This window comes from Elaeis guineensis, chromosome 3, assembly GCF_000442705.2.
Source record: "Elaeis guineensis isolate ETL-2024a chromosome 3, EG11, whole genome shotgun sequence".
NCBI lineage: Eukaryota > Viridiplantae > Streptophyta > Magnoliopsida > Arecales > Arecaceae > Elaeis > Elaeis guineensis.
In genome coordinates this window covers 6,827,369-6,855,336 of record NC_025995.2, presented here as the reverse complement: position 1 = coordinate 6,855,336, position 27,968 = coordinate 6,827,369, and the positions used below count along the sequence as shown (strand labels likewise).

Sequence of the window (27,968 nt, the reverse complement as noted above, 5' to 3'; positions counted from 1 at the left end):
TACTAAATACAAATATAACAAAGACTAAATCCCACAAGGATGTCGCGGTATCCGTGGTCGCTTGGATCTTCTCAGAAAGATCCTCGCCGGCTGCTCCTGCTGTGATGGCTCCTCTCCTATATCAGTGGAGGAGTACTGTTGATCATGCTGCTAAGAAATAACTGATATTGTCGGATCATCTACGAACTGAGAGATCCGTTCAACCCTCTCATCTGGATACACGGATGGATCTGAAAAGAAAGTACCATACTCATGTGACCAACTGATATCCGATGATATCATCTGAAGGATGTAGGAAGAAGAAAGCACTGTCATCTATGGATCAAAAGGCGATGGCATCTATGCAACATCTAATGATGACATCTGCGAAATATGCGGTGATAGCATATTTGAAACATATGGTGACGGCATATATCTCATATCTGACGTCGGAGCTGCTCCATACCAAAATGCACAGCTATATGGATCAACACCAATCGCCACCAATATTCCAAAACTTGATCTCTCTATCTCCCGCAGTATCCGAATCCGTTCGTCCTCATCAGTCGTAGATAAAGTATAACGAGCGTCCAATACGAGATCCGACATAGAATCAATCTACAAAACAAAAATAAAACAGTCAGTATAATGTAAAATATAAAATAAAAATATAACACAAATAACATAAAGTAATTTTCGTAATTTTACCAAAAGACGCACAGTAGAACTCTCGCCCTCGTATCCAGGAACTGCATACCGAGACTGTCCAATGACTCGCACCGTAATGCTAAAAATCAAGCCATATAGTCATCGATATATGAACGACCTCTCAAAATAAGATCACCATGAACAATGTGATCTCGACGTGCATCCCAAATATCGATATACTCTGCATGTCTGATACGCCAGTCAATACGAGCTCTCTCTCATCGATCAATACGATGAAGTCCCTGACTGATATCAAACTGCTCTGGAATGCCCTGAATGTGATCAAACAGACGCAGGACACAATCAAAAAAATACCACTCTACCACATCAAAACAAATAAGTGACACCCTAACAGTCCATATGCCGTGTCCAACTGTACACATTTACAGCAGTATAGCCAATATTTCATCTATATATGGCTCTCACAAAAACTGATATAGTTAAAATAAAAAAAAATAATAAGCTAAAATTTTAATAGATTATGAATACTGTAAAATGATATTTATAAAAAATTCAAAATTTATCCGTCTATATGTATCAACTAATGTATCCAACTGACACCTATAAATCCGTACCTCTCGTCGATACGTGATGAACGTTCCATCTGTTTCATAATGTATTAATATTAAATAAATTTTATCAAATTTAAAATAATAAATTTAAAATAAAAAAATAATATTTTGATACCTATATCCCAATGATCCGTCTAGTCTGAATGGAACATCAGGATCCTGTTGCTCTGATGGCATCTCGAGCAACTGTCATCGTAATGGACTGATAGTCGGCATATGCTCCCATACCTAAATCTGTAAATTTCAAAAATTAAATAAATGATATATTTAATATAAAATATAATTAAATATTAAAAATAAAAATTTTTAATTTAAATACCTGTAATAATACAAGATAACCATCAATCTCACTCTAATCAGCATAAGAATCCTGACACATAGCTCTGTATAGGCAAGCTAGTACTGCACTGCCCCAACTGAATCGACGAGCGAAGTCTAAATCATCTAATAATGATAAAAACATCAACTTCATCTTATTTGATAAAGTATCGAGTAACAGGACACTACCTAACAACCGCAGCACCTGACCCATAACATACTGCTGCACCATCTCCTCTGATGCATCATCCGCAATATGAAAATGTCGATAACGATCATCCAAACACTCAAACCCTAGCAATCGCAAGCACAAAACCTGCCACTCCGGAATGATAAGCGTGGAATCAACTCCAGTAACTGGATCATCATCAACTGATAGTCCAGTAAGGATACTGACATCCTGTAAAGTGATGGTCGCCTTACCAAATGGAAGATGAAATGTGTCTCTGGACGCCATCTCTCGAGCAAAACAGTAATAAGATCAACATTCATCTGTATACGATCAATCCGATATACTCCATAAAATCTCAGATATCGTAAATAATTTAACACTCTATGTGGGATGTCCTCTGTCCTTCAGAAGTCAGCATCGAATCATCGTAGACAAAAGTGTCTGGACTCCTACAATAAAATATAATAATTAGATAACGTACATGACTTTTAAAATAAAAATTTAAATAGTAAATAAGATTGTAATGCTTATGCCGCCATCTAAAATAGTCTGTAATCGATGGTGCTCCTGCAATGTAAGAATACTGCTGTTTCGAAGATCGAGATACCACAGATCGTAAGCCATAATACGCTAATAAATCTAAAATAACGATATTATCACAGATATATTAAAAAATAAAATAATATATTTTTAAAAAAAAATTTAAACACAATATTATCACACAATACAACTTAAACACAAAATCCAGTTAAGCACGTAAATTTAAATACAATCTCATAGAAATACATAAAACAATGACGAAAATAAATCTTCGAAGCCTTTAATTTCTTCCACTGCTTGAAGTTGAAGTATGTTGAAGTATCCTAAGATAGCAACGGCGGTCATGACCCTATTCCCTACAAATGCCACAATGGTTCTTACTTCTTATTTGTCTATCATCCATCTCATTTCGCAGTCTCGTTGATTTTGGTCTACCTTTCTGCTTGGGTCTCAAACGATAATGATCAAAAATACATTTGAACATACGTATATGCATCCAATAATCTTCATGTGGTAATGAATTAAAATCACCGCTCCAAGCATTCATATATGATGTAATTGTATATACATCATCCACAAAATCACTAAAATGTACAGCAATTTTTTGACACAGCTAAAACATGTGAACATGAATATTTGTACATGCTCCACTTTTCACAAGAACATTTTCTTTCAGCTAAACAGTATAAAAATTTTCTCCACCTCGTAACCCTCCGCTTGCTCTCCTCGTAAGCACTTCATATATACCTATTTGAAGATTAAATGCTGTTACTCGATGCTGCTTAGCTTTAATTTGAGAGCTCTTTTACAGAATAATATAAAAAAAAAACTTAAATATCAAAATATATCAAAACCAAACTTATTTACCAAACTAATGCAAAAGGAAAAAACGCCATTTTGAATAGTATTTTTTCCCCTTCCACGTCACCCTGCTTTTCCACGATGGCATCATCCCAAAAAAAAAAAAAAGAAGAAGAAACGCCAATTGGAATGGCGTCTTTAAAAACGCCATTTTGAATGACGTTTTCAATTTTTTCCATAAAAAAAAAGAAAAAAATCGTGAAATAATGGAAAATTTTTTTTTTAAAATTTGAAATTAATAAATAAATTAAAATTTTAATTTTGATTGAAATTTAAAATATAAAGATTTGAATTTGTAATTCATTAAAAAAATAAATTTAGATTTTTTATTTCAATTTTTTTTTTAAAAATGTCAAAAAGAATGTTAAGAAATAAAAAAAATTTATCATAGAAAATGAAAAAAAAGAGAAAGAAATATGAAAGAAATAAAAATTTAAAATTTAATTGAAAAACATCATTCGAAATACTTGTCCTAAAAATTTAAAAAAAAAAATTAAATTTTTAAATTTTTAAATAATCAAAAAAAAATTATAATTTAAAATTTAAAAAAAATAAAATTTTAAAGATTAATTGAAATAAAAATATTATTTCAAATTACTTTCTCAAATTAAAATTAATTTATTTTAAAAAGATTCAAAAAAATTTTAAAAATAGGCTAAAAAAATTTTATAAAAACATAAAGAATTGAAAAAAAAATAGAAATTATAATTGTAATTGAAGAACAAAGTTTATAATTTTTAATTTTAAGAAATAAGAATTATAATTGCAATTGAAATTAAAAATTACATTTTAAATAACTAAATTAATTTAAATATAAATTTTTAAGAAATATTTTAAATAAAAGAAAAAAATACGTAATAGAATATCAAAAAGATAAAAATGGAAGAAAACTCAAATGAAAATTTAAAATTATAAAAATTATAAATTAGATTAGAAAAAATATATCATAAAAGAATAAAATTAAATTAAATTAATTACAATTTATTTTTTAGGGTATTTTATAAATGTGACTTAAAAAAATTTAATTTGAATTAAATTTTGATAAAAAAAGAAATACATTAAAAAATTAAAAAATGAGGAAAAGTTAAAAAGTGAAAAAGTTAAAATATTTAAAAAATATTTTAAATAAAGAAAAAAAATACGTAATAGAATGTCAAAAAGATAAAAATGGAAGAAAATTAAAAATATAAAAATTATAAAAAAAATATTTCATAAAAGAATAAAATTAAATTAAATTAATTACAATTTTTTTTAGGATATTTTATAAATGTGACTTAAAAAATTTTAATTTGAATTAAATTTTGATCAAAAAATAAATACATTAAAAAGTTAAAAAATGTGAAAAAAAAATTTATAAATTGAACTTTAGAAAAAATAATATTTTTTTAACTAAAGGAAAAGAATACGTAATAGAATGCTAAAAAGATAAAAATGGAAGAAAACTGAAATTATAATTTCAAATGATAAAAATTTTAAAAAAAATTTAAAAAAAATATCATAAAAAAAATTAAAAAATAATAATAAAATAGGAATTATAATCATAAATTTTAAAAAAATTTAATTTTAATTTAAATTAAAAATTATCATTTAAATTATTATTTTTATTATTTAATTAAATTTATTTATTAAAAGATTACAAATAGGTAATTAAAGAAATTAAAAAAAAAAAAAGAGAAAACGCCATAGAGAATGGTGTTTTTCCCTCCCCAAACTCCTTTTTCCCCTCCTCCTTTCTCCCTTCTCGATCTTCTCCTTCTTCCTTTACAAATTTAAGTAAAGAAAAAGAATACGTAATAGAATGCTAAAAAGATAAAAATGGAAGAAAACTGAAATTATAATTTCAAATGATAAAAATTTTAAAATAAATTATAAATAAATAATAAATAAATAAATAAATAAATAATAATAAAATAAAAATTATAATTATAAATTAATAAATAAATTTTAATTTTAATTTTGATTGAAATTTAAAATATAAAGTTTTAAAATTTAATAAAAAATATATTTTTTTTTCAAATTTTATTTTAAAAGAATGTGTAAAAAAAATTTTAAAAAATAAAAATGAGGAAAAAGTTTGAAAAAAAGAAATTTGTAAATTAAATTTCCAAAAAAATAAAAATTTTAATTATAATTTAAATAAAAAATATAATTTTAAATTACGTTGTCCATTTCAAAATACTTTTTAAAAAATAATCTCAAGAAAAAAAAATATTGTAAATAAATAAAAATATCTTTAAAAAAAAAATAGAATTGAAAAAGAATAGAAATTATAATTGTAATTTAAGAACAAATTTTATAATTTTTAATTTTAAAAAATAAAAATTTTAATTTTAATTGAAATAAAAAAATATTTTAAATAACTAAATAAATTTAAAAATAAATATTTAAAAAATATTTTAAATAAAAAAAAGAATTACGTATCAGAGTGTGGCACTCAAAAATTTTATGTGCCGTTAAGCTCTTTTAATCATGAGTCGATTCATAGAATCGACTCAAAAATATAAATCTATTTTTCTTACAAAATACGCTTTCAAAAATATTAAAACTGCCTCAAATAGATTACACATCTTTTGTTCTTGCTTTTGAGACTTCAAAATCATATCCGATAAAATTACAATTTTATCTCTGAAATATAATAAAATTTTTTTCAAACCAAAATCATTAGTAATCTCTTCAAATGCTTTATAACCATCAAAATCAATTTAAAGAACAACATTCGATATATTATTATTTACGTTATAAATTTTATAATCCTTTCAGCATAACATTTTCTCTCCTAATGTTCTGAGACACGTTCGAATATGTGTATCCATATGCACAAGTCATAATATCCAATAATTTAAAATTAAATAATATAAAATAAAATCAACATTTAATATTATTCAATAGAATAAAAATATCAAACATACAAAAAAAAAAATAATACAACAAAATTATAAAAATACTAAATACAAATACAACAAAAACTAAATTCCACGAGGACGTCGCGGCGCCCGTGGTCGCTTGGACCTTCTGAGGAAGATCCTCGCCGACTGCTCCTGCTGTGATGGCTCCTCCCCTACATCAGTGGAAGAAATCTGCTGATCATGCTGCTCAGGAATAACTGATGCTGTCGGATCATCTACGGACTGAAAGATCCGTTCAACTCTCATCTGAATACACGGATGGACCTGAAAAAAATATCATACTCGTGGCCAACTGATACCCGACTGGTACCCGATGATGGCATCTGGAAGATGTAGGAAGAAGAAGACGCTGCCATCTGTGGATAAAAAGACGATAGCATCTGTGCAGCATCGAATGATGACATATTCGGAATATGCGATATGACCTTCTGAGGAAAATCCTCGCCGGCTGCTCCTGCTGTGATAGCTCCTCCCCTATATCAGTGGAGGAGATCTGCTGATCATGCTGCTCAGGAATAACTGATGCTGTCGGATCATCTACGGACTGAAAAACCCGTTCAACTCTCATCTGGATACACGGATGGACCTGAAAAAAAATCATACTCATGTAGCCAACTGATATCCGACTGGTATCCGATGATGGCATCTGGAGATGTAGAAAGAAAAAGATGCTGCCATCTGTGGATGAAAAGACGGTGGCATCTGTGCAGCATCGAATGATGACATATGCGAAATATGCGGTGATGACATATGTGAAACATATGATGACAGCATATAACTCATATCTGACGCCCGAACTGCTCCATACTAAGACGCACAGGTATGTGGATCAACACCAATCACCACCAATATTCTGAAACTTATTCTCTCCATCTCCCGCAGTATCTGAATCCGCTCGTCCTCATCAGTCGTAGATAAAGCACGACGAACGTCCAACACGAGATCCGACATAGAATCAGCCTATAAAATAAAAATAGAACAGTTAACATAAAACAGTCAGTATAGTATAAAATATAAAACAAAAATATAACACAAATAACATGAAGTAATTTTCGTAATCTTACCAAAAAACGTACAGTAGAACTCTCACCTTCATATCCAAAAACTGCATACTGAGACTGTCCAATGACTCGCACCGTAATACTAAAAAATCGAATCATGTAGTCATCAGTATATGAATGACCTCTCAAAATAGGATCACCATGAACAATGTGATCTCGACGTATATTCCAAATATCGATGTATTGTGCATATCTGATACACTAGTCAATACGAGCTCTCCCTCGTCGATCAATACGATGAAATCCCTGTCTGATATCAAACTGCTCTGGGATGCCCTGAGTCTGACCAAACTGCCGCAGGACACGATCGAAAAAATGCCACTCTACCACATCAAAACAAGTGGCACCCTAGCAATCCATATGTCGTGTCCAACTGTATACATCTATGGCAGTATAGCCAATATACCATCTGGCTCCCACAAAAACTGATATAATATAATTTAAATAAAAAAAATTAATAAAAAATTCTAATAGATTATGAATACTGTAAATTGATATTTGTAAAAAATTCAAAATTTATCCGTCTAAATGTATCAACTAATGTATCCAACTGGCACCTATAAACCCGTGCCACTCTTATCGATACGTGATGAACGTTGAATGCAACGTTCCATCTGTTTCACAATATACTAATATTAAATAAATTTAAAATAATAAAATTTAAATAAAAAAAATAATATTTCGATACCTGTATCCTAATGGTCCGTTTAGTCTGAATGGAACATCAGGATCCTGCTGCTCTGATGGCATCTCGAGCAACTATCGTCGTAATGGACTGATAGTCGGAATACGCTCCCATACCCAAATCTATAAATTTCAAAAATTAAATAAATGATATATCCAATATAAAATATAATTAAATATTAAAAATAAAAAATTTTAATTCACATACCTGTAATAATACAAGATAACCGCCAATCTCGCTCTAATCAGCATAGGAACCCCGACACATAGCTCGATATAGACAAGCTAGTACTGGACTGCCCCAACTGAGTCGACGAGCGAAGTCTAAATCCTTTAATAATGACAAAAATATCAACTTCATCTTATTCGATGAAGTATCAGGTAACAGGACACCATCTAACAACCGCAGTACCTGACCCCTAACATACTGCTGCACCATCTCCTCTGGTGCATCATCCGCAATATGAAAATGGCGATAACGATCATCCAAACATTCAATTCTCAGTCGTGAATGATCGAAAAAATGTGCGTCGAGCTCAAACCCTAACAATCGCAAGCACAAAGCCTGCCACTCTGGAATGGTAAGTGTGGGATCAACTCCGGTAACTGGATCTCCATCAACTGGTAGTCCAGTAAGGATGCTGACATCCTGTAAACTGATGATCGCCTCACCAAATGGAAGATGAAATGTGTCTCTGGATGCCATCTCTCCAACAAAGCAGTAATAAGACCAACGTCCATCTGTATATGACCGATCCGATATACTCCATAAAATTCCAAATATCGAAAATAATCTAACACTCTATCTGGGATGTCCTCTGTCCTCCAAAAATCTGCATCGGATCGTCGTAGACGAAAATATCTGGACTCCTATAATAAAATATAATAATTAGATAACGTACATATTTTTTAAAATAAAATTTTAAAGAGTAAAAAAGATTGTAATGCTTATGCTGCCATTCCTGCAATGTAAGAATGCTGCTGTCTCGAGGACCGGAATATCATAGATCATAAACCATAATACACTGTCTCAAGCAATATTCAGTTGAAAGATGTATTAAAAAAATAAGACAATATATTTTAAATTTTTTTTTTAAATATAATATTATCACACAATACAACTTAAACACAAAATTCAGTTCATCCCAACATATTAAACACGTAAATTCAAATGCAATCTCACAGTAATTCATAAAACAATGACAAAAATAAATTTTCGAAACTTTCAATTTCTTCCACTGCTTGAAGTTGAAATACGTTGAAATATCCTAGGATAGCGACGACGATCGTGACCCTGTTCCTTACAAATACCACAGTGGTTCTTATTTCTTATTTGCCTATCATCCATCTTATTTCGTAATCTCGTTGACTTTGGTCTATCTTTCTGCTTCGGTCTCAAATGATGATGATCAGACATACATTTGAACATACGTGTATGCATCCAATAATCTTCATGTAGTAGTGGATTGAAATTACCGCTCGAAACATTCATATATGCTGTAATTGTATATGCATCATCCACAAAACCACTAAAATGTACAGCAATTTCTTGACACACAGCTAAAACATGTGAACATGGATATTTATACGTGCTCCACTTTCCACAAGAACATTTTCTTTCAGCTAATGTAACAGTATGAGAATTTTCTCCACCTCATAATCCTCCGCTTGCTCTTCTCGTAAGCACTTCATATATACCTTTTTGAAGGTTGAATGCTGTTACTCGATGCTGGTTAGCTTTAACTTGATCTTCAGCAATTTTAATTGCAACATGAGTAAAAAGATTATTTGAATTCTCCTCTACATATCTCAAGACTTGGACATGCCTCGTATTGAAATATTTGACAAGACGATAAAATGTCAGTTGAACACAAGCTGTAATTGGCACATTTCTAACTCTTCGTAAAACACTGTTAAAAACCTCAGACAAATTTGTAGTTAAAACATCATAGCGTAGACCATCATCATGTGCCAATGTCCACTTCTCCTTTTCTATCTCGGACAACCAGCTCCAAGCTTCTTTATTCACCGTTCTAATCCTACCCATGATAAAATTGAATTTACGAACTTGATGAGCACTTCCTGCTTGCCATACTGCTCTTTTCAGCTGCACATTTTTAAAATGAGTGTTGAAATTACTGCAGATATGTCTTAAACAGTATCGATGATAGACACGTGATGGACTCCATCCAATAGACTCATCTGCGATAGCATTTAATATACCTGAATGCCTGTCAGAAATTAAGCATATTCCATTTCTATCTTTAACGATATATGTTTTGAGCTGGAAAAAAAACCAACTCCAACTTGCAATCGTTTTCTCATCGACAATTGCATATGCTAATGAAAATATCTCATTCTCTGCATCAATGCCTGTTGCAATTAACATCTTACCTTTAAATTTTTCATACAAGTGCGTGCCATCAATACTAATTACAAGACGGCAATGCATAAAACCCTGAATAGATGGTTCGAAAGCCCAAAAAATATAATTTAAAACGTGAACATTGAAATTCACAGCTTGAAAAAAATTTCATGAAACAACTGTACCAAAATTTGCATATTGAAGTGCAGCAATATAATAAGATAATTTAGCATAACTTCCATTCTTCATAAATATCAACCAATACCTTATGCTTTCCACACCATACTTTTCTGTATGATACTGTATATTGAAATTGATCATTAACGGCTGCCACAATAGCTTCAACTTTAACACCAGGATCTTTCTCAACAATATGTCAGACTAATGTGCTAATCATCTTTTCGTTGACATGTTTGTGGTCTCGACTCAATCCCGTAAACAAACAAGTGTGAAGACCCTCATATTTTGTGATTTGAAAATATCCATGTTTTTTCAACAATGCAGCACGAAGCCTCCATTTACAATGCTGAACATTATCTGATGATGCGCATCATACAGACCATAATTTCGAATGCGACTAAACTACATTGTATGTCCGATGCTTCGTAATGTGATAAAGATCAACAGCTCTCCTTACATCATCTTTACTCTCAAACATTAAACCTTTAGAAAATTCAGTCATCGAAGAGTCCCAAAATTGATTTTCAGAATTCAATCTTCGACCAGCAGTAACACAACCACCATCATCTAAATTTATATCATTAAAATATTGTTGAGGTTCGCGCAAACGAGATTGAGATTCTTCCACATTAATATTAGCTTGAACATCTTCATCATCATTCTCATCTTCATCATCATCATTACTGTTACTGTCCTCATCCATCTAACTGTCTTCATCTTCATTTTCATCTAACTCAAAACCCAGACTATCAGAATTTATTCCACCGACTACCCAATCATCATTTCCTATATGAGTATCGTCTCCCGCACTTACCACTACTTGTACCAAAGGAGAAATCACCATAGCAGAAGACACAGGAGAAGTCACCACAGCACTTGGAATAATTGAACAGCTAGAACCGACAGTAATGGAATGTTGTTCTGCAAAACCGGCCTCAACACTATCGGTTTGTATCATAGGAGTTACGAAAAGTGAGGAAGGCCCAACATTATTTCCGCTTGAGTTAAAAACCGACTATGGTATCCAAAGCTTGGTACATCTTTTTTTTCAATATATAATTCTAAAAATCGACATTCTGAATATTTCAAAGGAAAGATCAGTATTTCTTCGACATCATCATCATCATCAATTGGAACCAAGATATATTTACTCTGCATTAACTGTCCCGACAGATTAGAAGATCTCCATTTCAATTTTATTTCATATTTTTCTATCTACAGGAATACTGCTGTATAAATGATCAAATAATTTTTGACGTAATAATGATGAAGATATTCTAATCATCCGATTTGCAGAGTGACTATACTACGCACCAGTTTGATCATTCTGCATCATACCATCATAATACAATAATACACGAAGTCGAGTACTGACCATTTTCTCAAAAAAACCTACAATAAAATTAAGATTAAAATATTTAATATTATTAATTATTTTATCATTACAAAAGATTTACATGATACATGCATCATATCATCAACAAATAGGTACAGATAGATCCTATCCCATTCGAAAATTGCATTAATTCTATAGATTAATTACATTAATCAAACGATACGCAAAAAGGATCGAAAGAAATTTCGACAGCATTTCCCTTTAGTTCTCCCCACACGACTCAAAATGTGTGAGGAGAACTAAAAAAAAATACTGTCCGAAATTTCTCTCGAACCCTCCGCATATCATTCGAATAATGTAATTATCTATAGAATTAAATACAATTCCCAAACTGTCCAAACTGGACAATCAATTGACCAATGTATATATTTTACGATATCCATACAAAAATATATATTTCATATATATTTTATACGAATAACGTGAAATATTATAGATTGATCAATTGACGGATCTACGTTTTCATGAAATGCAATATATTTAAAAATTTAAAATACAACTGAATCTAATTAGATAAAGATAAAAATAAAAAAAATTAATGAGATAAAAAAAACAAACGCCGGAGCTCGTGGGCCCCACCGTCATCGCAGTCCATCACATCGAGGCCATCGCCACGCGGGGCCCGCCGTTAGGGCATCGGCCCAACCGACCATCTGGGGCCCACCGTCGAGACGCGGAGCCCACCACCGGGAGAGGGGGCCGAGGACCGCTGTCGGGGCACGAGGCCCGCCGCCAACCGTATGTGGCCGGCGACCGAGGAGAAGGGAGAGAGAGAAGAAAAGAGAAGAGGGGGCGGGGCCCACCGCCGGCCGTTTGTGACCGGCCAAGGAAAAGGGAGAAAGAAAGGAAGAGAGAGAGAGGAGGGGCCGGGGCCCACCGCCGGGACGCGGGGCCCGCCGCCGGCCGTCTGTGGCCGGCGACCAAGGAGAAGGGAGAGAGAGGAAGAGAGAGAGAGGAGGCCGCGGCCCACCGTCGGGATGCGGGACCCGCCGTCGGGGCCCGCGACCCACCGTCAGAATGTGGGGCCCACCGCCGGCCGTCTGTGGCCGACGGCTAAGGAGAAGGGAGAGAGAGAGGAAGAGAGAGAGGAAGAGAGAGAGGAGGGGGCCTCGACCCACCGCAGGGACGCGGGGCCCGCACCCCGCCGCCGGCCATCTATGGCCGACGGCCAAGGAGAAGGGAGAGAGAGGAGGGGGCCGGGGGCCACCGTCGGGACGCGGGACCCACCGCCGGGACGCGCGGCCCGCCGCAGGCCGTCTGTGGCCGACGGCCAAGGAGAAGGGAGAGAGAGAGGAAGAGAGAGAGGAGGGGGCCGGGGGCCACCGTCGGGATGCGGGACCCGCCGCCGGGACGCGCGGCCCGCCGCCGGCCGTCTGTGGCCGACGACCAAGGAGAAGGGGGAGAGAGAGAGGAAGAGAGAGAGGAGGGGGCCAGGGGGATGGGGGACCCGCCGTCGGGACGCGCGGCCTGCCGCCAGCCGTCTGTGGCCGACGGCCAAGGAGAAGGGAGAGAGAGGAAGAGAGAGAGAGAGGAAGAGAGAGAGGAGGGGGCCGGGGGCCACCGTCAGGATGCGGGACCCGCCGTCGGGATGCGCGGCCCGCCGCCGGGACGCGCGGCCCGCCGCCGGCCGTCTGTGGCCGGCGACCAAGGAGAAGGGAGAGAGAGAGGAAGAGAGAGAGAGGAGGGGGTCGGGGGCCACCGTCGGGACGCACGGTCCGCCGCCGGCATGAGACTAAGAGAAAAAGAGAGAGGGGAAGAGGGAGAGAGAAAGAAGAATAGGGAGAGAGAGGTGGGAAGAGCTCACCGCCGCCGAGACCTCGCCGCCGTGCCGCCAGAGAAGATCGAGAAGGGAGAAGAGAGAAGGAAGGAGGGGAAAAAGGGGTTTGGGGAGGGAAAAACGCCATTCTCTATGACGTTTTCCCTTTTTTTTATTTCTTTAATTACCTATTTGTAATCTTTTAATAAATAAATTTAATTAAATAATAAAAATAATAATTTAAATGATAATTTTTAATTTAAATTAAAATTAAATTTTTTTAAAATTTATAATTATAATTCTTATTTTATTATTATTTTATTATTTTTTTATGATACTTTTTTTAAATTTATTTTAAAATTTTTATCGTTTGAAATTATAATTTCAATTTTCTTCCATTTTTATCTTTTTAGCATTCTATTACGTATTCTTTTCCTTTAGTTAAAAAAATATTATTTTTTCTAAAGTTCAATTTATAAATTTTTTTTCACATTTTTCTTCATTTTTTAACTTTTTAATGTATTTATTTTTTGATCAAAACTTAATTCAAATTAAAATTTTTTATGTCGCATTTATAAAATACCCTAAAAAAGAAATTGTAATTAATTTAATTTCATTTTATTCTTTTATGAAATATTTTTTTTATAATTTTTATAATTTTAATTTTCTTCCATTTTTATCTTTTTGACATTCTATTACGTATTTTTTTTATTTAAAATATTTTTTAAATAATAATATTTTTTAAATATTATTTAAAAATTTTAACCTTTTCACTTTTTAACTTTTTAATGTATTTCTTTTTTTATCAAAATTTAATTCAAATTAATTTTTTTTAAGTCACATTTATAAAATACCCTAAAAAATAAATTGTAATTAATTTAATTTAATTTAATTCTTTTATGATATATTTTTTCTAATTTAATTTATAATTTTTATAATTTTAAATTTTCATTTTAGTTTTCTTCCATTTTTATCTTTTTGATATTCTATTAAGTATTTTTTTTCTTTTATTTAAAATATTTTTTAAAAATTTATATTTAAATTAATTTAGTTATTTAAAATATAATTTTTAATTTCAATTACAATTATAATTCTTATTTCTTAAAATTAAAAATTATAAACTTTGTTCTTCAATTACAATTATAATTTCTATTTTTTTCAATTCTTTATGTTTTTATAAAATTTTTTTAACCTATTTTTAAATTTTTTTTGAATCTTTTTAAAATAAATTAATTTTAATTTGAGAAAGTAATTTGAAATAATATTTTTATTTCAATTAATCTTTAAAATTTTATTTTTTTTAATTTTAAATTATAATTTTTTTTATTATTTAAAAATTTTATATTTTAAATTTTTTTTAAAAATTTTTAGGAAAAGTATTTCGAATGATGTTTTTCAATTAAATTTTAAATTTTTATTTCTTTCGTATTTCTTTCTCTTTTTTTTCATTTTTTATGATAATTTTTTTTTTATTTCTTAACATTCTTTTTGACATTTTTTAAAAAAAATTTGAAATAAAAAATCTAAATTTATTTTTTAATAAATTACAAATTCAAATCTTTATATTTTAAATTTCAATCAAAATTAAAATTTTAATTTATTTATTAATTTTAAATTTTTTTAAAAAAAATTTCCATTATTTCATGATTTTTTTCTTTTTTTTTTGTGAGAAAAATTGAAAACGCCATTTTAAATGACGTTCGTTTCTTTTTTTTTTTTTTTTTTGGGATGATGCCATCGTGGAAAAGCAAGGTGACGTGGAAGGGGAAAAAACACCATTCAAAATCACGTTTTTCCCTTTTGCATTAGTTTGATAAATAAGTTTGATTTTGATATATTTTGATATTTAAATTTTTTTTTATATTATTCAGGAAAAGAGCTCTTTAATTTGATCTTCAACAATCTTAATTGCAACATGAGTAAAAAAATTATTTAAATTCTTCTCTACATATCTCAAGACTTGGACATGCCTCGTATTGAAATATTTCACAAGACGATAAAATATCATTTGAACACAAGCTGTAATTGGCATATTTCTATCTTCTCGTAAAACACTGTTAAAAATCTTCAATAAATTTGTAGTTAAGACACCATAACGCAGACCATCATCATGTGCCAACGTCCACTTCTCCTTTTCTATCTCAGACAACCAACTCTAAACCTCTTCATTCACTGTTCTGATCCTACCCATGATAAAGTTAAACTTGCAAACTTGATGAACGCCTCCTGCTTGCCATACTGCTCTTTTCAACTGCACATTTTTGAAATAAATGTTAAAATTACTGCAAATATATCTTAAACGGTATCGATGATAGACACGTGATGAACTCCATCCAATAGACTCATCTGCGATGGTATTTAATATACCTGAATGCCTGTCATAAATTAAGCATATTTCATTTCTATCTTTAACGATATGTGTTCTGAACTAGAAAAAAAACCAACTCCAACTCACAGTCGTCTCCTCATCTACAGTTGCATATGCTAATGGAAATATTCCATTCTCTGCATCAATTCCTACTGCAATTAACATCTTACCTTTAAATTTTCTATACAAGTACGTGCCATCAATGCTGATTACAGGACGGCAGTGCGTAAAACTCTGGATGGATGATTTAAAAACCCAAAAAATATAATTTAAAACTCGAACATTAAAATTCACAGCTTGAAAAACATTCTATGAAATAACTGTACCGAAATTTGCATGTTGAAATGCAGCCATATAATAGGATAATTTAGCATAAGACGGCTCCTATTCTTCATAAATATCAACCAATACCTTCTGCTTTTCGCACCATGCTTTTCTGTATGACACTGTATATTGAAATTAATCAATAACGACTGCCACAATAGCTTCAACTTTAACACCGAAATCTTTCTCAACAATATGTCGGACTAATATGCTAATCATCCTTCCACTGACATGTTTGTGGTTTCGACTCAATCCCATAAATAAACAAGTGTGAGGACTCTTATATTTTGTGATTCAAAAATATTCATATTTTTTCAACAATGCAGCACGAAGCCTCCATTTACAATGTTGAACATTATCTGATGATGCGCATCGTACGGACAATAATTTCGAATGCGATTAAACTACATTGTATGTCCGATGCTTCATAATGTGATAAAGATCAACAGCTCTCCTTACATAATCTTTACTCTCAAACATTATACCTTTAGAAAATTCAATCGAGTCCCAAAACTGATTGTCAAAGTTCAATCTTCGACCAGCACTAACACAACCACCATCATCTAAATTTATATCGCTAAAATATTATGGAGATCCGTGCAAACGAAATTGAGATTCTTCCACATTAATATTAGTCTGAACATCTTCATCATCATTCTCATCTTCACCATCATCATCATTACTGCTACTGTCCTCATCCATCCAACAATCTTCATCTTCATTTTCATCTGACTCAAAATCTAGACTATCAAAATTTATTCCACCGACTATCCGGTCCTCGTTTCCTATATGAGTGTCGTCTCCCACACTTACCACTACTTCTAGCAAAGGAGAAGTCACCATAGTAGAAGACACAAGAGAAGTCACAATAGGACTTGGAATAATTGGACAACTAGGACCGACAGTAGTGAAATATTGTTCTGCAAAAACGACCTCAACACTATCAGTTTGCACCATAGAAGTTACAAAAGATGAGAAAGACCCAACATTATTGTCCGCTTGAGTTAAAAGCCGACTATGATATCCAAAACTTGGTACATTTTTCTTTTCAATATATAATTCTAAAAATCGACATTCTGAAAATTTCAAAAAAAAGATCAGCATTTCTTCGATATCTTCATCACCATCAATTGGAACCAAGATATATTTACTCTGCATTAACTGTCCCGACAGATTAGGAAAATTTTATTTCAATTTTATTTCATATTTTTCTTTGTCTACAGAAATACTGCTATATAAATGATCCAATAATTCTTGATATGATAATGATGAAGATACTCTAATCATCCGATTTGTAGAGTGACTGTACTGCACACCAGTTTCATCATTCTGTATCATACAATCATAATACAATAGTATACGAACTCGAATACTGACCATTTTCTCAGAGAAACCTACGATAAAATCAAAATCAAAATATTTAATATTATTAATTATTTTATCATTTCAAAAAATTTACATGATACATGCATCATATCATCAACAAATAAATATCCTATCCCATTCAAAAATTACATTAATTCTATAGATTAATTACATTAATCAAACGATACGCAAAAAGGACCGAAAGAAATTTCGACAGCATTTTCCTTTAGTTCTCCCCACACGACTCAAAATGTGTGAGGAGAACTAAAGAAAAATACTGTCCGAAATTTCTCTCGAATCCTCCGTATATCATTCGAATAATATAATTATTTATAAAATTAAATGCAATTTCCAAACTGTCCAATCAATTGATCAATGTATATATTTTACGATATCCGTACAAAATATATATTTAAATATATATTTTATATAAATAACGTAGAATATTCTACATTGGTCAATTGACGGATCTACATTTTCATAAATTATAATATATTTTCAAATTTTTAAAATACGATCGAATTGAATTTTAAAATACACCTAAATCTAATGAGATAAAAATAAAAATAAAAATAAAAAATAATGAGATAAAAAAAAGATTTAAATAGACGGCCCGTCGCGGGGGCCATCGCGGAGCCACCGTCGGGAACCATCACAGAGCGACCGCTGGAGCCCGATGGGGCCCACCGCCATCACGGCCCATCGCGTGGGACCTGCCGTATCCCACTACCGAAGAAGGGGAGGGTCGAGGCCCGCCACAGGGGGCCGCCGCCGCGCCCCGATGGGGCCCGCCACCCTGATCCCCCCGATGGGGCCCGCCACCCGACCCCCAAAGGGCACCGCCGGAGAAGGGGAGGGTCGGGGCCTGCCACAGGGGCCGCCGCCCGACCCCCGCGGGGCCCGCCCGCGGCCGCATGGGCCGCCGCCATCGTCGGGGCCCATCGCCGGCCGTCTGTCGCCGACGGCCAAGGAAAAAGAGAGAGGAAGAGAGAGGAAGAGGGAGAGAAGGGGGCCGAGGCCCGCCGTCGGGATGCGCAGCTCACCGCCGGCCATCTGTCGCTGGTGGCCCAAAAAAAAGGAGAGAGAGAGGAAGAGAGAGGAAGAGGAGGGGGCTGGGGCCCGCCGCCGACCCTCTGACGCCGGCGGCCAAGGAAAAAAGGGAGAGAGAGGAAGAGGTATTTTTTTATTTAAAATATTTTTTAAAAAAATAAATTTAAATTAATTTAGTTATTTGAAATGATATTTTTTATTTGAATTATAATTAAAATTTTTATTTCTTAAAATTCAAAATTATAAATTTTATTTTTGAATTAGAATTACAATTCCTATTTTTTTTCAATTCTATTCTTTTCCCTTTTTTTTCTTTTTTTATGATGTTTTTTATTTCTTTACACCAATTTTTTTCTTTTATTCAAATATTTTTTTTAAAAAATAATTTAAAATGAAGAAAATAATTTGAAATGATATTTTTTATTTGAATTAAAGTTAAAATTCTTATTTTTTTAAATTTTTAATTTACAATTTTTTTTCACATTTTTCTTCTTTTTTTCACTTTTTATGGCATTTTTTTTCTTTTATCAAAATTGAATTCAAATTAAAATTTTAATTTTTTTTTAATTTAAAATTATAATTATAAAATTTTTTTTATTTTTTTTCATTTTTTCTGTTTTTATGAAATTTTTTTAGGGTATTTTTTTATTTGTTTGGAATATTTTTTAAATAAATTAATTTGAAATGAAAAAAATAATTTGAAATGATATTTTTTATTTTAATTAAAATTAAAAATTTTATTTTTTTAAATTTCAAATTATAATTTTCAATTTTTTTAATTTTTAACTTTTTATGGCACTTTTATTTTTTTAATTTTTTATTTTTTTGAATATTTTTTTTAAATTAATTTGAAATGGGGAAGAATTTGAAATGATGTTTTTTATTTGAATTAAAATTTTTATTTTTTTAAATTTAAAATTATAATTTTTATTTTTTTCACATTTCTTTCTCATTTTTTTTCTATTATATTTTAAATTTTTAAATTTTTAAGATTTTTGTTTATATATTTTTTTTAAAAAATTAATTTGAAAAGAAAAAAATAATTTAAAATTATCTTTTTATTTGAATTAAAAATTTAAATTTTTATATTTTAAAATTCATTCAAAATTATAATTTTTATTTATTTATAAATTTTTATTTATAAATTTAAAATTATAAATTTTATTTTTTTCCATTTTTTCATTTTTTTGAGAAAAAATTAAAAAATACTATTTAACATGATATTTTTTTAATTTTTTTTTTGGATGACGTCTGCATGAAAAATGGAGGATAATATAGCCATGATAAAATACCATTCAAAATGACGTTTTATAATTTTTATATTAAATTAATAAATAAATTAAAATTTAAATTATTTATATAAATAAATTTCTTTTTTGTATTGCTTAGGAAAAGAACTCGGAGAAAGTGCTCCTTGAACAATGGATGGATCAAAATAATGCTCCAAATAGAAAAAAGATATGCCCCCCAAAAATCAAGCCAACGAGAAACAAGAGTTTTTTATTTAAATAATATTAAAAAAAATTTAAAATTAATATATCTTTTAACTTATTTACAAAAATTTTTTAATTTATTTAGAGAAATAATGTAAAATCATATAATATTATTTTAAATAATATTTTTTTAATAAAAAATATTAATTAAAATGATATTTTTTTTTGTTCCACATCATCTCCTCCCTATGTCGTGAAATCAAAAGGTCAAAAAAAAATTATTTATAATGACATTTTTGAACGCTATTTCAAATGACGTTTTCAAAAAACGACATTTCAAATGATGCTTTCAAAGGCATCATAACAAATAATATTTTTTTGATTACACCCTCCTTTCATTCAAAAAAATCTCAAAAAAATCTATCCAATGGCTCAAAAAAAAAATAAAAAATTAATCCATATTATCTCTATACCACTCCGTACCAATGCTGTACCGATCTATATCGAATCACATCATATCGAACAGTTGGTGCACGTACCATATCGTACCAAATCGATATGATCTAATTCATATCATTTATCAAAAAATTGATCCAAACCGTGTCAATTTTCTACCGAAAAATCCATCCAGCCAAGGTTTGCAATATTGGTACCACACACCATACCGTTTGCCAGCCGATACGATATACGATATCAAAGGATAAAAATTAAAAAAAATCCATACAATGGCCAAAAAAATAGAAAATCAATCCGTACCGACGTCGTAACGATCCATACTGATGAGTACAGATGTCGTACCGATCTGTACCGATCCATACCGCATCATACATAGTGATTCGTGCCCGTACCATACCGTACCGGTACGGTTCGATTCATCTCATTTGCCAAAAAATCGATCTGAACCGTACCGATTCCCCACCGATACGATACGATATGGGATGTACCGATCGATTCGGACCAGTACAGAATGCAATGCATTCAACTATAGCCCTAGTAGATTTGGGTCCGTCACAATCATTCCATCATCCCTTATCAACTTGAAATCCTCATCTTCACCATGATTCAGAATGCTCTTTTCATCGAAATCACCGTAGTCTTTCATCATCCGATTGTCAAGTTTCAAGTCTTCATCGAAATAAGCTCTCATCATCTGCTCCGAAATACACATGTAAAACTGTATCATACCCTCAATGAAAGAAGATGACGAGAGAGCAAACGAAAGCAAGCATACATATGCAGAAAAACATATGAATATCAGATGCCATTCTATCGCAATACTCCTTCATAAATAATTGATTTATCTGATTTAACTTATTTTTGACTATTTCAAGAGATGTAATTAAATTACTCGATATATTATTATTATTTATATTATAATTTTTATGACCCTTTTAGCATAACTTTTTCTCTGATAATCTAACACATGAGACTACGTATATGCATGTCTATAAAACATAACATCCGATCACTTGAAATTAAACTAATCTTTGATAAAAATAATAATTAATAATATAAAATAAAATAAAAATATCAAATATATAAAAAATAATATAATAAAAATCTCAAAAATACTAAATACAAATCTAAAAAATATTAAATCCCATAAAAACATCGTAGTGGCCATGATCGCTTGAACCTTCTCATGAAAGTCCTCAACAACCGCTCCTATTCTTGTATCTACTGTAATAACTCCTCTCTCATATCAGTAGACGTCTGTTAGTCATGCTGCTCAGGAATAACTGATGCTGTCAAAATATCTATACACTGACTAACCCCCTCAATCTCCTCATCTAAATATAAGGATGGGTCTGGAAAGAAAATGTCATACTTATATGACCAATTGAGATCCGATGATATCATCTGAAACATGTAGGAAGAAGAAAGTCCTGCCATTGGTGGATCAAAAGATAGTGATGTGCAGCATAAAATGATGACATCAACGAAATATACGATGATGGCAAATGTAGAACATTTGATGACAGCATATATCTCATATCTAACACATCGACTACTCTATGCCAAGATGCACAACTATCTGGATTAACGCCAATCGCCATCAATATTCCCGAACATGATCTCTCCATCTCACGCAGTATCCAGATCCGTTCCTCCTCATCAATCGTAGATAAAGCACGACGAATATCCAACATAAGATCTGACATAGAATCAATCTATATAATAAAAATAAAATTAATAATATATTATAAAATATAAAATAAAAATATAACAAAATTACATAACATATTTTATAATTTTAATTATTAAAAATAAAGACATTGATATAAAGTATAATTTTCATGATCTTATCAAAAAATGCACAGTAGAACTTTTACTCTCGTATTCTGAAACTACATACCGAGACTGTCCAATGACTCACACTGTAATGCTAAAAAATCAAATCATATAATCTTCAATATATAGACGGCCTCTCAAAATATGATCATCATGAATTATGTGATCTCAACGTGTGCATTACAAATGATGTACTCTGCATGTCTGATACGTCAGTCAATACAAACTCTCCCTCACAATCAATACGAACTCTCTCTCATCGATCAATACGATGAAATTTCTGACTGATATCAAACTGCTCTAAAATACCCTGAATCTGACCAAACTACCACAACACACGATCGAAAAAATACTACTCCACTACATCAAAATAAATAAATAATATCCTAACAGTCCATATGTCAAGTCCAACCGTACACATCTACGGTGATATAGCCAATATCTCATCTTTATATGACTCCCATAAAAACTAATAAAATTAAAAATAAAAATAAATTAATAAATTAAATTTTTAATAAATTATGAATACTGTAAAATAATATTTGTAAATAAATCAAATTTATCCGTCTATGTGTATCAACTATCCGTCTATGTGTATCAACTAATGTATCCAACTGGCACCTATAAATCCATATCTCTCATCGATACATGATAAACGTTGAATACAACGTTTTATCTGCTTGACAGTGTATTCATGTTAAATAAATTTTATCAAATTAAAAATAATACTAAATTTTAAATAAAAAAATAATATTTTTATACCTATATCTCAACAATCCGTTTAGTTTGAATGGAACATCAGGATTATACTCCTCTAGTATCATTTCAAGCAACTGTCGCCGTAATAGACTGATAATTGATATCCTCTCCCATATCCAAATCTGTAAATTTCAAAAAAATCATACATGATATACCCAATCAAAATTATAATAAAATATTAAAAATATAAATTTTTTATTTATATATCCATAATAATACAAGATAACCATCAATCTCTCTCTGATCAACATAAAAACTCCGATACATAACCATGTACATACAAACTAATACTGCACTGCCCCAACTGAGCCTACGAACGAACTCTAAATCATCCAATAATAATAAAAACATCAACTTCATCTTGTTCAATGAAGTATCAAATACTAGAACACCACTTAGCAACCACAGCACCTGACTCCTAACATATTGCTGCACCATTTCGTTTGGTGTATCATCTTTAATGTACAAATATCGATAACGATCATCCAAACATTCTATCCTCAATTATGAATGATCAAAAAACTGAACATCAAACTCAAATCCTAGCAATCGTAAGCACAAAGCCTGCCACTCCGGAATGATAAACATGGGATCAACTGCGATAACTGAATCATCATCAACTAATAGTCCGATAAAGATGTTAACATCCTGTAACGTGATGATCACCTCACCGAATGAAAGATGAAATGCATATTTCTGAACGCCATCTCTCAAGCAAGACAGTAGTAAGACCAACATCTATCTGTATGCGATCAATTCGATACACTCTATAAAATTTCAAATATCATAAATAATCTAGCACTCTAAATGTGATGTATTCTGTCTTTCAAAAATCAGTATCGGATCGTCGTAATCGAAGATATCTGAACTCCTATAATAAGATGTAATAATTAGATAACGTATATAATTTTAATAAAAAAATTTATAAAAAATATAAATAGTAGGAATAAAATTGAAATGCTTATACCACCCTTTAAAATAATCTGTGATCGATGATACTTTTGCAATGTAAGAATATTCTAGATCAAAAAGGAGAGCAAGGATGCCGCCAGTCGGGGGCCGAGGGGACGATCGCCATCGGGCCAAAGGGAAGGGCAGGGCTGCCACCGAGCCAAAAGGGGGGCAAGTGGAGAGGGAGGTGGCTGCCGTCAGGAGGCCACCGTCGGGCCAAAGGGGGGGCGGGGCTGCCATCGGCCAGAGGCCAAGGGGGTGGGGGGCAGCCGCCACCGACAGAGAGAGAGAAGAGGGGGAAAAAAGACTTACCGATACGGAGAAAAAAAGAGCTCGTCAGAGATCGATCCCCCGATCGGAGATCACCGACACGATAAGCTTACGAGGCTTGCCAGATATTTTTTTATATATATAAAAGAATAAACATCATTTAAAATGATATTTTTGAAACATACCATTTAAAATTATATTTTTTTTATGATCCTTTGATTTCATGAGAGATGAAAGAAAAAAAAAAAAAAGATGATAAGGAGCGAAGAAACGCCATTTTAAATGATATTTTTTTTAAAAAAAATATCATTTGAAATGATGTTTTATGATTTTACATCAATTTTGTAAATAAATTGAAAGATATATTAATTTTATTTGAATAAAAAATTTCTTAAAAATAACAACCCATCTAAAAACCAATCCAATCAAGCCATGCCATCGTTGCCACATGCCACCGACAAATATCAATTAGAAAATATCACAATCTCATTCTCCATAACCATCAACGAACACCAACAATAAAATCAAAGTTAGTCATCTTAATACTAGATCCATACCGATACTATTCTATTACTATGATATAAGATAATATACTGAATATCAATACAACACAAGACAACATTTTGACATGAAATCAATATGATATGCTCTCTATCAGATGATACAAGATGATATGAAATAATACGATAAATCGTGAATGAAATGCCATGATCTCATCCTTCATGACTTTTCTTCCATGCTTCTTGATGCATAGAGATGAAAAAACATGAACTCCATCATTAAAAAAACAAATTAAAAATTAAAAAATAAGATTTTAAAAATATCCTTAAAGTTTAAAAATTTTATCACAGCAATGATAGTTCTAGAGTATGAAAAACTTACATGCATCTGTCACAATCAAAATCGGCTACAAGCGGCTATTCCTCAAGCATTCTTTTTTATTTTTTTTTTAAATAATGATATTATTGACAATTACTTTTTGTTTAAATGAAAATAATGATTTTACATTTTAAGAGCACTATCACAAATACCATTAATTTTTATCTTATTATTTTATTTTATAATTTAATTATTTTTTATCCATTTAAATAAAATAAATAAATAAATTCAAAAAAATCGTATGTGAATGAGAAATTGTATACCTTGTTTCCAATACCTCCCAGACCAAACAAAATCAGCTCACGCATTTGAAGTTTCCATATGACGGTGGACCTGCCAACATTCATATTCACACTCTTAACACTGACATCATACCTTGGGCTTAAGAGTAAGAATGGGATTCAGAGAGAAGTGGGGTGGAGTACAGGAGGAAAGGCAAAGGAGGCTGGCTAGATGATGAGGATCCATCTTGCGTTAATTTAGCGAAAGGCACAGAGTCTTTCTCAAATCAGATATCTGATCCGCTAAAAGAATTAGGGCGTTGAAGCGTTGAGATAGAGGACATGGGGTTTGCGAAGAAGGCCATCTAAGAATTAGGCAGAGAGAGAAGATTAAGGTTTTTTGTAGGTTGAGGTCGAGAGGATGGTAGAGATTAATGGCTCGCCTGGCGGAGCATTGGAAGGAAGCGAAACCAAGACTCCGAGAGAGTGATGAAGAGGCCAGTGGAAATTAAAGGGTTGGGAAGGTGGAAGATGTACCTATAAATGTGTGCCATGGTGTGCCGTGCGCGTAGCCGGAAATCCTTTGGTTCCAGAGGGAGAAGGTGAGGAAAGGAGATGCTGCTGAGCAGCTCCGGTTATTGGTTCCAGAGGGAGAAGGAGCAGGATTTATTCGGACGGTGCGTGAGGATGTCGACATCCATCAGGATTTATTTTTATTTTTATTTTTTTCTCGATAAGAATTTTATGTTATCCTTCTTTATTTATTTATTTATTTACTCATTTATTTTATATAAATATATTTTTTGGGATTCGTGTGCGGAAGGAATGTCGACATCCACTGTAATCGGTAGCGAATGACTTATTTATTTATTTTACTTATTTTTTTGTTAAGTGCCAGCTTTGGCGCATGATAAAATCACAAGTTATATAGCCGTTCAATGTTACTCGCATTCTATAACTTAAAAAACACTGCCGCGGGAACAATAGCGACGTGGTTCGGATGGTATTTTCAAAACAAGTACATCGGAGGGATCGTTTGCCCTCAAATGCTGTAAATGAATCGGATTAATCGGTAACCAATCTAATTTATTTTAATTTAATTTAATTTATTTTAAAAAATTTAAAAAATTAAATTAAATTTTAAAATTAAATTTATTTAATATTTTGGATCAGAATTTGTTGAATTTTGATCCGATCCAATCCAATTCGATCCAAATTTAATATTAAATCTAACATATAAATTATAAAATAAACAAAAAAAAATTGAAATTTTAAATATTTTTTTAGTATCGTTATTTTTTATATAATTTTATTCAATTTAATTTTAAAATTATAAAAATTATTTATAAATTAATAATCAAAATAAACTTCACATATGTTGGTTTATTATATGAACCGAATCCAATCAAAATTTGGGCTCAAATCGAATCTAAAATTTTTACATTGGGATCGAATTATATATGGACCCGGTCCGACCTAAATGATCCAATGAAGTAAATTTTTTTAACATGAATCCGATCTGATCCGATCCGATTTTCAATTGGATTGAATTTAGAGTTATCAATTTGGATTGGATCTGTTGGATTGGCCCGTCCTGCTATGTAAATAGAGCAAGTTGGATTCATATTTTAGCAATCTATTTAAAAGTGGGTTAAATGATCTATCTCGTTTGGATTGGCGGGGTCGGAGTGAATTGGGGTGGGTTGGGGCAGGCTAACCCATCTTTTTTTTGGAGTATTCCATCTTCTTTTTATAAACCTGCTCCTCCCTATTGTCCCATCCCCCAACCAATTAAAAATAGCAACAAAAGGAAGAAGAAGAAAAGAGATCAAGAGAGCACAGCTTACCCGATTGTAGAAAGAAAAAGAAATGGTTGTCGGTTTCTGCCGTTCTTTATCCCTTCAGGTGCCAAATCCCAGTAGCCCCGCTTGCAAAGGCCGAACGTTGCCGGAAAAGGCCTACCATGTCCGATCCATCAACCTCCCGTGCCACTCCCACCCAGCCATCGCCTTGCTCAAAGATGAGATCTGCACCCTTCGGGCCTGGCAGACTCGTCCGAAGCCAGAGTCTGGCTCCCCAATCTAGCTCTGCACCGGCCTTGCCTGAATCGACCTCCTCCATGCCTCTTTTAACAATCTCCTCCATTAATTGCCATTTCCTCCCATCTCTTTCTTACTCATTCTTTTTGCTCGATTCTCTCCCTTCGAACACTCCTTCGCTTCCCAAAAAATAAAATTAAAAATAAAATAAATGGTCAACTGTGAGCACTCCTCTCCTCCATCCTCTTCCGTCATCACCACTGACGCCAGATAGCCATTGCCACAATCAGTCTGCTGTGCCTGTGGCGAACCCATTGTCTCCATGGCCTACCCGGCCCCATGGACCGATGCCTCTCCACCACTAACCTATCGCCCAATATGCGCCCCAGCAATCAACACCCCCTCCCAGACCAACGCCATCATCTTTGCACCTGTCCCGTGGCCCCTCATCCCCCTCACCTCCCCCCTGACCACTTCGAAACCCCCTCCAAGCGCATCTCTCTTGACGACATTCACCCA

At 32.5% G+C, this 27,968-nt stretch overlaps 1 protein-coding gene across 13 annotated transcripts; it reads right to left on the bottom strand.

The window, feature by feature from the left end:
* LOC114913994 (uncharacterized) lies at positions 1 to 26,069 on the bottom strand. Of its 13 annotated transcripts, none has more exons than XR_012139605.1 (7): positions 25,948 to 26,069; positions 25,453 to 25,522; positions 1,579 to 2,198; positions 1,375 to 1,493; positions 1,263 to 1,291; positions 688 to 959; positions 1 to 597 (listed from the first exon to the last, which is right to left on the bottom strand). XR_012139605.1 is itself a non-coding variant. In XM_073253601.1 (3 exons), exons 1-3 carry the CDS (start codon positions 25,962 to 25,964, stop codon positions 6,864 to 6,866), a joined length of 240 nt encoding a protein of 79 aa, XP_073109702.1. In that variant the 5' UTR covers positions 25,965 to 26,069; the 3' UTR covers positions 6,051 to 6,863. The 13 variants fall into 13 exon arrangements, 2 of the variants coding, with proteins under 2 accessions (XP_073109702.1, XP_029119552.1); XR_012139606.1 differs by having other exon boundaries at positions 688 to 1,291; positions 1,579 to 1,675; positions 1,767 to 2,198; XR_012139604.1 differs by having other exon boundaries at positions 688 to 1,291.
* Positions 26,070 to 27,968: the final 1,899 nt, after the last annotated feature.

Bases quoted from the DNA above. Each gene is read 5' to 3' on its own strand.
- LOC114913994 (XM_029263719.2), bottom strand. The intron at 21,189-25,452 runs GTATACAATTTC...ATTTCGGAGCAG, and splicing joins TGGGAGGTATTGGAAACAAG to ATGATGAGAGCTTATTTCGA.